Source organism: Setaria viridis, chromosome 9 (genome assembly GCF_005286985.2).
Source record: "Setaria viridis chromosome 9, Setaria_viridis_v4.0, whole genome shotgun sequence".
Lineage (NCBI taxonomy): Eukaryota > Viridiplantae > Streptophyta > Magnoliopsida > Poales > Poaceae > Setaria > Setaria viridis.
Genome location: NC_048271.2, coordinates 45908244 through 45920680, shown reverse-complemented (window position 1 = coordinate 45920680; position 12437 = coordinate 45908244). Strand labels below are relative to the sequence as shown.

Below are 12437 nucleotides of genomic sequence, written 5' to 3'. Positions count from 1 at the left end.
ACCGTCAGGGGCAAAAAGAAAAAGAAAAGGAGAAGTTTTGGAGCACCATACTCCGCCTCCACAGAAATCAGCAGTTAAGTTGCGTCGAGGCTGTCATCAGATTCAAAACGATAAACAAGTCATTTTTTGCTAAGTCAAATGATGCGATATCCTTTTCAAACGTAAGGCGGCGACGTGGCCACGCAAGTTTTGTTGTTAATGAGAACACACGTGCTGGCGCTCGCTGGTAGTTACGCCCCTGCTTTCCCTCGAAAGCAACAGCAGCGCGCTCGCGGCAGCGCCCGGGAACGGTCTCAGAGAATTGCTGGGGGCGGTGGTATCCCCTGTGATTGACGCCACCGAAGATCTCAGGCTCTCAGCGGCGGAAGACGGCTGACCTCAAGACGTCACCCTACACGTCATCCCGTTCGGCCTGGTCCAACCCCGCGGGACCCCGGCCCCCTGTCAAGCAAGCTCCTTGCGCCGCAAGCTCTCTCCAGACCTCGAGCGGTCAAGCCAACCAATCAACGAATTAATGCAAGTATCTCCCTGCCGCGTTGACATGTCAGCGCCTCCCAAACACCCCGTCCACCACTCCGCCCTGCACCGGACTCTCGGACCCAGAGCAAAAGCAACCGGCCCACGGCGTCAGTGAGATGGAGTCCGCTTGCAGTTCGCTCGTTCCTGGACCGGGTTCACGAGCAACGTCCTCGATGACGGGACAGTCCACCTCCCTCATGTCTATAAATGGCGGCCTCCCCTCCGCTGGGAATAGCACAAGACGCAATTAGCCGCGACCTCCGCGAGAGCAGCGCGTGCCTTTGGATCCAGGGCTCTAGACTGTTCCCGAGTTCTCGACTTCTCCCCCCACCTCGCGCCTCCAGCCTCTCCTCGCGCGGCGGGCAGGCGAGACCATGTGCCCCACGGGGAGGTACCTGGGCCTCGATCTCTCCGCCGTCGTCGCGGGCGCCGCCGGCGACCTGAGGCCGGCGTTCGACGTGCTGGACGCGGACCGGGACGGCCGCATCAGCCGGGAGGACCTCAAGTCCTTCTACGCCGCCGCGGGGACCACCGCCGGCGAGCAGTTCGACGACGACGACCTCGCGGCCATGATCGCGGCCGCCGACGCCGACCGCGACGGCTTCGTGCAGTACGACGAGTTCGAGCGCCTGCTGGCCAGCCGCGCCACGACCGCCGCCGCCGCGGGGAGAGGGTCCGCGATGGAGGACGCGTTCCGGCTCATGGACCGGGACGGGGACGGCAAGGTCGGGTTCGAGGACCTCAAGGCGTACCTCGGGTGGGCCGGGATGCCCGCGGCCGACGAGGAGGTACGCGCCATGATCCGCGTTGCCGGCGGAGGGGACGGCGACGAGGGCGTCGGGCTCGAGGCGCTCGCCAGAGTGCTCGCTGTCGACTTGGAAGGCATCGCCCTCTGAAATCTCCGAACTGATTGCAGATCACTGTGCGTTGTTTTTCCGTGATTCTTTTTGGCGTTGGGTTTGGTTGGTGACACCGAGGGATGGCATGTGATTGGTCTGTGGTTGGTTCACGAGGGGCCTTGAGGCGTGTTTGTACTGTACCTGCCCCCTCCATGAAAAAAATTGAAAAGTTCGCATCGCTGCTGCCCATTGATGTGTTTTCAGTTTTCACTTTTTTGTTTCTTTGTCGAAATGATTCCCACTTCAGTTCTCACACCACACGAGGTGGTTGAAAGCCAGGAAAAAAAATTAGGTGCAGAGTCCTGCGGACCCCCGTGGTGATGTGCGACACGTCGATCGAAAAAGAATCCGCCGCCGTTGCCGCTCGCTCGCTTCCTGCATGACACCCCAGTTCGGCTCGCAGAGGCTCGGTAGGGTTACCTTTGCTTATTTTTAGTAAGTGTCTTTAGATACTAATTAGGAGTATTAAAAGTAGGCTATTTACAAAATCCATTACATAAGTGGAGGCTAAACGGCGAGACGAACCTATTAAGCCTAATTAATCCATCATTAGCAAATGTTTACTGTAGCAACACATTGTCAAATCATGGACTAATTAGGCTTAATAGATTCGTCTCGCCGTTTAGCCTCCGCTTATATAATGGATTTTGTAAATAGTCTACGTTTAATACTCCTAATTAGTATCTAAACATTCGATGTGACGGGTGATTAAAAATAAGCAACGAACCAAACCAGGCCTTAGTTAGGGCGACCTGGCACGAACGAGCCCCTCGCGCGCGTGCCCCTGGAGCCAGCGGAAGACGAGCCCGCACCAACGACTCGATTTGCTAGTAAGCAAATAGTGATGTGGAATATTCCATAATCTGAAAAAGGTTAAATCTAAAGAGCGGTACGTGCAAAAGAATGACGGGTCCATAAAGTGTGAAGTAATTGTTATTAAACAATATAAATGAGTTACATGAGTGTGATGTGATTGTTATCAAACAATATAAATGAGTTACATGATACCAACTGACATAATACAAATCCAAATAAAATTATGCGTAACACAACAAAGGTTACATGTTTTCTTAATTTGGCATTCCACCAAAATTTAATTTCTTAACAGGCTGTAACGTGGCATCTCGATCAACTCCAATTAAGAGATTTGTATATCCTCCTTGGATACAAGGAGCGCCCACGGTAGAAGAATCACTGTACATATTAAATTGTGGCATTTATGACATTAGCATATCCACCTTGGATCAATGGAGCAGCCATGGATGAAGATTGTCCATACACATCATTTGCAGAGTTTGGCATCATACTGTTAACATTCTTTTCACCATCATTAAGATCCTGTACCATAGAAAATGAAATTGCCAATAAATAGTTGCATATAAGGAAATCAAATATGAAAAGTGGATATAGTCCAACACATATGACTTACGATAAATTGGTCTAGATCAGCACCTTCGTATACTTCGTATCTATTTTCTTCTGCAGTTGTTGAATCTTGTCCTGTATTCAAACATATCAAGTTAACTATACTGGCATATAATAGATAAAAACATGAAGAATTAATATGATTAGTACCTTTCCCTTTACCACTTTTCTTTTTTTCCCTTTATTCTTTTCTAGGGAGATGGTCCCTCGTTTACTCTTTGGGCCTTTCATCACCCGAGAAATTCTAAATGATATTTTACCTCTTAATGTGTCTGTAACACAGTTAGTTAAAATTAGAGGGATCTCACTGGCTTTTTGTTGCATCCTGCTTAGAGAATTATCTGCTTCCAAGTCCAACTTATCTATGGCATTCTCCAAATCAACAAGAAGTTCTTTGGACAGGAACACTTCAATGCAATGGATGGCGCCTTTTGTGCAATACGTGCAGCATGCGTTTTCAAGCTTTCCTTCTCAGATCCTTATTTCTCAATATAGAATCCTCTCTTTGCATATTTTGTCCATCTGTTCAATATGTATTGAGATGGCAACAAGAAAACATCATTTGCATTGAAGACTTTGAGGGCATGCTTGCACAGTAGACCTATACGTGGATATCATATTTCATTAATTTGTATAATAAACTATACTATTGCAATAAAAAAATTGTACGTACTTATGGATTCGTATTTTTTGCAAGCACATGTAATGGTAATATCTGCTTTGTTGAACACAACCGTTGCTCCATGATCAGAGTACATATGTGTAATCGTATATGTCAAAATCGACCCCTCAGTGTGTAACAATTTACAAGAGAATGAAAATTGTTCATTAAATTCTTCCTGAAACTCTTTATACATCCGGTTTGTATATGACTCGACCGTGGTCTTCAAAAGAGGTATATGTGCAACTGGGCTCTTTCGACGTGATTGGAGAAATCTTGTCACATCTTCAAGTAGTTTCGAAATACCCAATTTTCTATGAAATCTTTTCTTGAATACGTTATTCGTACCTTCGCTTCTTTGAGTGGAGTTCATATCAGCTGTAAATTAATCACGGTATATAGTAGCCCACTTTGTCCTCAAATCATATAGGTTTAACATCCATTCGTTGTCCTTAAGGTTGTACTCACACAACAATTCATCCCACTTCTTGTTGAAGTAAAACTCAGATCACACATCCCTTAAAATCAGGAAGAAAATTCTCTGGATGCTGCTGGATTACATGACCAAGATGTTTAGCAGCATTTAGATAAATATGCCACAAATAAAGATGATGGCTTGTGTTTGGGAATACATAAGCAATTGCACCTGCTATGGCCGCATCTTGATCAGTGAAAATTGTGGTGGGATGCTTACCTGACATTGTTATTAAAAAGTTTCAAATAGCCAAACAAATGATTCAATAGTGTCATTAAACAATAATGCAGCCCCAAAAATTATAGTCTGCTCGTGATGGTTGGTTCCCAGGAGCGGAGCAAAAGGCATTTCAAACTTATTAGTCTGAAACGTGGTGTCAAAAGACACGGCATCACCAAAACATGTGTAATCCATAATAGATTGACCGTCTGCCCAAAAGAAGTTAGCCATCCTGCCATCTTCTTCATCTATTTGAATAGCATAAAAAAATGTTGGATTCTCTATCTGCTTATTTTTTAAGTATTCCAACAATGTTTGTGCGTCATTGGATTCTAAGTACTTTCTGCGTTGCCGACCAATCTCATTGTTACAATCAATCCGTGAGAATGGCACTTTGTCAGCTCCTCCATAAAATTGCACCATAAACTCAAACACCTGGGCTGGCTTCATCCCGTCCTCCCTCATCTGACCAATTAGCTTCTTGTCCGCTTCTTGAACACAACGTTGGGACCTAAGCTTCTGTCTTTTATCTGGACTTGCAAAGTAATGGTTGTGATCAAGGATAACCTTCTGCACCGACCAAATCCCCTCCTTGTTGACACTAAACTGAATACGAGCATCGCAACCTATCCTTGTAATGTCCTTTGATGACTCAAATTTGTCGATGACCTTGACTACTGCAAACTATATATTTGAGATAGATACTGCCATCTCTCCGATGCTTTGTGTCGCTCTTTCTAATACTGAACCCAACCTTACCTGCATAGGTGTTGTACATATCATAAGCCTCCTGCTCGTATTGAAAAGACATTCCAACTTCAGGAACGATGAAATAATTTTTCGCAACTTCATCAACCATCTGTTGTACAATGAGTCGAGAATTAATGGTGCCTTACAACAATACATACTACTATTATAGTATCACTTCAATTTATTATTCATGTTCCTTCAATTACCTCATCTTGCCCATGATCACCGCTACTGTCAATCGCTCCGTCGCCGCCGCCCGGTAGGGCATGCTCCAACGACTCTGCCTCTAGACCCGACGGCGCCATATGGATCGCTCCGTCGCCACCACTTGATTCTGCACGCCCCTGTCGTCGTCGTCTCCGTCCGGCGCCGCCGACGGCCTTTACACGTCGCCCAGCCTCTACGCAGCACGGCGCCAACGATAGCCTCTATGTAGCACGGCGCCGACAACGGCCTCTACGCGTCGCTCGGGTCATCGTCTCTATCTTGGGATTATGGAAGGCCCCAAATTCTGCATCTAATTAGTTAGGGCCCTAACTAATGCAGGTACCGAGCCTCCTGCAAGCCTTGCAAAGCCTGCGAGCCGAGCTGAGCCAAGCGGGGCTGTCACGCAGGAAGCAAGCGAGCGGCAACAGCGGTGGATATTTTTTCGATCGACGTGTCGCACATCTAGAGCCATCCTGCACCAAGGGGGTCTGCAGGACTCCTGCACCTAATTTTTTCCCGTTTATTTTTCTTTCAAGGAAAAGTAACTTGGTCTCAAACGGGCCTAAATTCAAATGTACTATCTACTGTGATAGTCTCGAGTTCCCAGCTCTGTGACAAGGTAGCACGTTGTAGAAACTGTTGAAAGATTATGAGGTGTAGTCTTTCGTGCTTATTTTATGGTTATAAACGTATGATCATTGTAAGAGTATTTGGTTAGTAATTCAATAATATAAAATTTACATTATAAAAATAAAAAATTGATAGTTAATTGGTCAAAGATGGTAAAATTTGAATTTTGAAACGCTTCTTAAAAGAGGGAGTATCTTGATTCGAAGCATATTTGTTTTTTTTGCATACTCCTTATTCTTATCTAGTACATCATGGTATATAAACCATTACAAAACATAATATCACAACCTCTCACACTAGCCGTTACGTTCAAAACTCGTGAAAACAGGGGATTGGCGGACTATCCACCTTTACGAAAGCAGACCATCTGCCGTTCATCCCAACAGCTAGAAAAACAATAAATGCATGTCAAAAGTGACCATTACGTCAAGGGCGGACCGTCCACGGTTCAAATTCACAAGCACGCAGGGAGCTGCTAGACATTTCTAGGACGAAGATTAGAGAGGCAGATCATCCGCCTAAACCTGGCGGACCGTCCGCTGGTCATCTCCGTCCAGCCTCCAGAACAAAAAAAAAGGTTCTATCCAACTTTTAAAGTTAACTAGTGGACCGTCTGCCCCAGAGAGCCAGACCGTCCGCCGTTGATGATGAAGCCCCGCTAAGGACTAAGGATGGTTCTGTTCAAAACTTAGAACATGTGGCGGACCGTCGATCGCTCAGGGCCGGACCATCCGCCCTATAACTTTTTCACCCCACCAGGACGCAACTTGTTTGTTCTAGCTTTATTGAGTTAGCTGGCGGACCGTCCACCATACAACATGAAACCCCGACCAGAACCAAAACAAAATTAGAGCATGTGGCGGATCGTCGGCCCCTCAGGACTGGACCATCTTCCCTTCCAACTTTCAGCGTAGTAGAACCAACTTGAAAACGGCTAAGTCAAATGAACGGTCTGCCCCAACAAGGAGACCGTCCGTCATACACATCGCGTCTTTTCCAAAATATATTTTTACTATTATCCTATCCACTTTTCAAATGAGATAATCCTATATGAGCAAAATGGCACTCTAGAACTGTCAAGCAAATGAAATTGACCCTTCTTGATAGTACGGCTATCTAGCCTATTAATCTGGTCAATTATCATCCTCTAAGCACTTTTTGACCGGTAAAATAGAAAAGCCCTATCATATACCTTTGCGTTGAGCTTTCCAAAGCGAATTCATCCAAACTATCACCATAGCATCCTTTAAAACTCATTTCATCCTCAGGACTAACCTATACTCATATCTCCAATGAAATTGTTAGTCCTCAAAGGTTGTCATTAATTACCAAAACACAAATTAGGGGCCTAGATGCTTTCAGAGGTTCCAGGGCTAGTTCGGCCGAACCCCTGGCACCACCTCTCGCGCCACCCTTCGTCTGGGATGTTGCCTGATGGCCCCTCAAGTCAGTTCAGGGTGCCGTGCGCCAAGTTATGTGGTTTACCCCCTGATGTGGACTTATGGATCCGTGTGCTACCCCTATGGCGATCTCTCATTGGTTGGAGTTGTGTTTCTTCATCATGTGAGTGTGTTTTTTCTCTTTCCTTTTGTGTTATTTCACCTGCACTCAAATTATCTCCAAGGACATGTGGAACTACATTATTCAAAACCAAATATGCGTGTAAGAAATGCTAGTTCTTCCTTATTCTTGAGAATATTGACGATCATATTTGATACTTAACGACCGTCAACAGTGGCGTGTGTTTTATTCTTTGTCTTATGGAGCTGAGGTGGCCGCTCTCTCTTCGTGTGCACTATCATCTTCAAACTTTGGTGGTGACTCATTACTCAGCAAGATTGGACTTCGCGCTTGGTGCTTGGTGGTCTTCCGCTTCGTCAGGCTTCTCCTTGTAATTGTGTGGTGGGTTATTCCCAAGCTTTATGGTGTAGTGCTGTGTGTTTCTTCAAATTTGTTGCTGTCGTGGAGTGCTATTGTGCTTGTTCAAACTTCTCTTCTTCTTAATGAAAAACATGTTGTGCACATCTTAAGAAAGATAAAACGACGAAAAGTTAGAGCTATATTAGCTTGAGTAATCATCTAAAGGCTAATTTGTTTGCTAAGCTTATACAGGGGCACATGTCTTACTTAATTCTCAATAGCTAATATGATTCGCGGATCCTTACGGTGATTAGTTCTCATAAAAACAATTTTTTTTACACAAGTACACTCCTAAAAGACTAAAAAATGGAAACACAATTAAAAACAAAAAGGAACAACGGAGCCACACATGACACATGCGTGTAAAATGATCACATGAAGGAGCTTTTCAAATGCACATGGTACATGAAATGATTTGACCTACCCACACCAACACTGACGCACACGCAAGACACAACCCACAATCCAAACTAACATGTTTGTAATCCGCTCGCATAGCACAGAGTTATTCTAACATTGGTCACGGTCTCACAAACCGCAAGGATAAAATCAAATTAAAAAAAGATTATTGTAAATATGAGTGATTTAGTAAAGAACCCTTTCTCTCACGTAGTGTCGGATTTTTAAGCCCGGCAGTCCACCAAGGGTTACCCAAGTGGTTGATTTGTAGGTGGGGACAATCGCGAAATCAAGAACTCTAAGGTGATCACGAGAACATGAAGGACACGAGGGTTTTAGACAGGTTCGAGCCTCCAGAGAGTTATACCCTACGTCTTGTATTTTGGTGGATTGCATTGCTCAATATTTTGATACCCTCGGGGGGCTCCCTTGGCCGCCTTATATAGGCTGATGACCTAGGGTTATAAGTCGGTTTGAATCTAATCTACTCGGTAGTTACATGGATGATAATCCGAGTCGGACTACAATACGCGTCCGACCAGTATCCTAGTCGGTAGGGACCCATGGGGTACCCATATCCCTCACATAGCATCCCTCTTAGCATGTGATGATCCGGGGATGATAAAATTCTAACAAAGGGAACTCAACAAAAAATCTTTCAGGTCTCTCAAGACTTTTTAGATAAAGCCTTTGCGAAATGTTACTTGCATGTAGTTAGTCATATTTCTGTATACTAGGTATTTTTTTATAGAGCAAAGTGCATGGCCGGTCCTTAAACTTTTTCAGGTGTATCATCCTACTATAGCATAGACAGTATTAACGGGTACAAACCCGTGCCTGGTAGTCGACGTGGCACTTTGACGTGGAAGGTAGGAGTTTTGCCACTATTTTGTTGGTGCATATTTGCACAGAACCCCTAAAAACTCTCACCCATAAAAAATCTGTCTGATCCCATTATAAATCCCTAGCTGCTCCAAAATTCCCCATTTCTCCTCTCTTCCACCCAACACTTGCCACCGCCGTCATAGCCTTTGGACCCAAATTCGCTATTGCGAGTTCCATGGAAGGTCAATCGTCTTCCTCGGTGGCTAGTAGGCAGAAGAGGCTAGAGCTCCCGCTCATATCATGTACTTTTTGCAAGCGGTGCACAATCCTTGAGTTGGAGGTTCAGACCGACGAAAAAGGCAACCGTGGGCACATCTTTTACAAATGCCGTAATCACAAGGTGAGGAAGTTGTTGTTTGAGTTCTTATTTGGCCTACTGTTGTTGTTCTATCCGGATTTGAGCTGATTCGATTCGGGTGTCTCTGATCTCATTTTGTACTATGGTTGGCATCGAGATGATGCTGGGAGGAGGATTATGTGACCTTCTTGGGTACCCGGAAAGGGAAGATGGCCATCGAGGAGCTTCTGAGAGGTAGGCTGGAGCTCGAATCTGTGGCTATGAAGGAGACGAAAGGAAAGAAAGAGAACACTGGAAAGCAAGAACTGGAGACTGAGGATTTGGTCAGGCATATCAGATGCTTAGTAGGAATAGGACAACAAATAGTTGTGTTACAGAAGTGTATTCTTGTTGTTTGTGTGTGGATTCTTATGGAATGACTTTGTTGTAATAAGGAGATGAAATTACTTGAAGTTATTAAATAAAATGAGGTTGTTCTAATTAGTGTTGAGTGCAATAAAACGTCAACCATTCATATTCACAGCATCTTGAACTAGATGTGCCATTAGTTTAGCATTTAGGTACATAACATTGCATCCATAGAGTTTTGATGCTTAACTTTACAAGTAATGCTGCACTTAATGAAACTATAGCCTATATTTCACTAGTCTACACAAAAGAGCAAGAGACAAACACATCTTGCACAAAAGTTTTGATGTTTGTTATAAGCACATCTTGCCACCAAAAGACCTACACTAGGCCTTGCTGCTAGCTATGGAGGTCTTCCTCTTCTTTGCTTCAGATGCCTTGCTGTCTTTTTTTGCTTGTGAATTTCTTCCTCTTGTTGGTTGCAGCTGCCCTGCCTGCCTTGGTGATGGTTGTCAGTGGTCCTGGCCTTGGAACTGGCTGGTTAGACAAGATAAAGGTTGAGTCTGGTAAGGGGCCTTAAGGCTGAGACAGCATAGAGCTCTGGGACTCCTACATCCAGTTTTTTTGACAAACAAGATGTTAGGAAAACTGAAACCCTGTAACTATTGCATGATTACATGATCAATTTAGATGGCTTACCTCAAAGAGTTGAGACAAGGTTGCTGTACTAGCTTGTGTCACTTGTTGAGAACCTACATCATCTTGTACTCTTACCTCCTGCAAAAGATCAATGATTCAGTCAACTATTAAATCTTGTTGAACAGAACCTCAAGAGCACATACCTGGTTGATAGGCAAATCTTGTGGTTGCTCCTGTGGTGTCCCAACTTGTGCTGCCTCAGTTTGCAGTTGAGCTTTTTTATTTGCCACCAACTTTTTGGCATCTTCTGAATTGAAGTCCATTTTCTTTAGGGTGCAAGTAGCTGTATTGTGTCTAGCTTCGGAACAATGCCTGCAATGCATGTTGACTCCATGCTTAGATAGCTTTAGTCCATTTGGTCCCCGTACTTCTTGAGGCTACTTGTTTCTAGCCTTAGGGGGTCTGCAAACCTTCTTTTCATACACAGGTGGTAACACCTCTGGACCATGTACATTCTGCCACTCTGTTCTATCCTTGCAAGGCCAAATGCTACAAGAATAAGCATTGCTGAAAGCCTCAATTGAATAGCAGCTAGGAAGAACAGATTCTGGGGAAATCCTCTCATGCCTTAAGCAAGATATGGCATGGCTGCAAGGAATGCCTACCAATTGATGTCTTCTACAATCACAGCTCTTGGCATTTATGTCCACAATGTGCTGGTAATCCTTGATGAGGACCTGGAACACACTATTTCCTAATGGCAATGCATAGCACAGTTTGGCAAATTCATTTTTTTCTTGATCTTGGGGCAAAAGGATCCTGTAATCTTAGTTGCCATCTCTTGTTGTTTGTTGTAGTGTCTGGTCATCAGCTAGCACTTAATCCTCTCAAACATGCTCATAATAGGTAACTCTCTAGCATCTAGGATGTAGCTGTTAATACCTCACAATTGTTGTTCTGCAATATGTCACATTTTGGAAATTTAGAGAAGAATGTTCTTACCCAAGTGTTTGGGGGCATTTTCAGCAACCATTCACGTGCATCTGGATTTAGGTGTTTCATCTTCTCCATTTGAATATTCCAAGTTGTCTCTGGGGAAGATCATGCACATGACCACAACTAATTTTTAGGATTTCACCTTTGAATTTTTCTTGAAAATTAGAGTACAAGTGCCTAACACAGAACCTGTGCTCTGGGATGAGACCCTTTTGCTTGTCTGTCATTATGGTCCATGGGAAGGTGTTGTCAATCTTCAAGTCTTCTTTGAGGGTTTTCAAGAACCATTTCCATGATACAAGTGATTCTACCTCGACAACAGCCATGGCTATAGGAAAAATACAATTATTAGGATCCATACCAATAGTTGTTAGTAGTGTTCCTCGTTTTAATGTGGAAGCCATCCAAGCATATAATTGGCTTATACCTAGCCAAAAAGCCCCTCTTACATGCATCAAGAGACATGTAGCATGTACTAAAGAGATTACCAGCTGCAAGGTTAAGGTAAAAGGAGCTCACTGGATTGCTTCTTCTCAACTCCTGACCATAATCCCATAACACCTTGAACTACTCAACTTCATCTCCATGGATGTGTTTCAATATCAGCCTCTTACCTCTCGCCAATTTGGACCTTGATGGTGTCAAATTTTACTCTTTTTCCTAAACCTTAAACCTTCCAAAATTTCACCAAATTCCAGATATACCAACTAGTATTTCCGCCTTCTCCTTATCCTACAACTAATCTGTTACTACCTAATGGCGATGCAGATTAGGAGGCTAGGATGCAAAGGACTCACCATAGATTGGGGCGGCTTCCCCTTTTTACCTTAATCTCGCCAACATCATCCCCCGTCCTCCGTGGGACTCTGGTCCAGCGGACTTTGATCCAGCTTCTCTTGCACGGGCTGCTCTCTTCTTCTTCTCGACGAGTCTTCTTGCTGCCGACCACCGCTCCTCGCTACCTCCATCGCCGGTAGCAGCAACGGACTCGAAGAGACAGGAATGGCCACGAATGAAATAAGGGGAGAGAAAGAAGGAGGATTTGATAAAAATATCCATCACCTCGCCTCCACCTATCCACGTAAGCTCCACCGTGGCACGACTACGTCGGATCGGGACGCGCGTCAATACCCTTTTGGCCCACATTGCGACCCGAAAATTGTTTAG

The 12437-nt window shown here is 44.5% G+C and overlaps 1 protein-coding gene and 1 pseudogene across 1 annotated transcript; one reads left to right on the top strand and one right to left on the bottom strand.

Moving 5' to 3' along the window:
- The first annotated feature begins 735 nt into the window (after window positions 1-735).
- On the top strand, window positions 736-1607 carry LOC117836454 (calcium-binding protein CP1). Its single transcript, XM_034715878.2, has one exon. The coding sequence runs from the start codon at window positions 894-896 to the stop codon at window positions 1413-1415; it is 522 nt and encodes a 173-aa protein (XP_034571769.1). The 5' UTR covers window positions 736-893; the 3' UTR covers window positions 1416-1607.
- Window positions 1608-10211: 8604 nt separating this feature from the next.
- On the bottom strand, window positions 10212-11497 carry LOC140221224 (uncharacterized; annotated as a pseudogene).
- Between the last annotated feature and the right edge of the window lie 940 nt (window positions 11498-12437).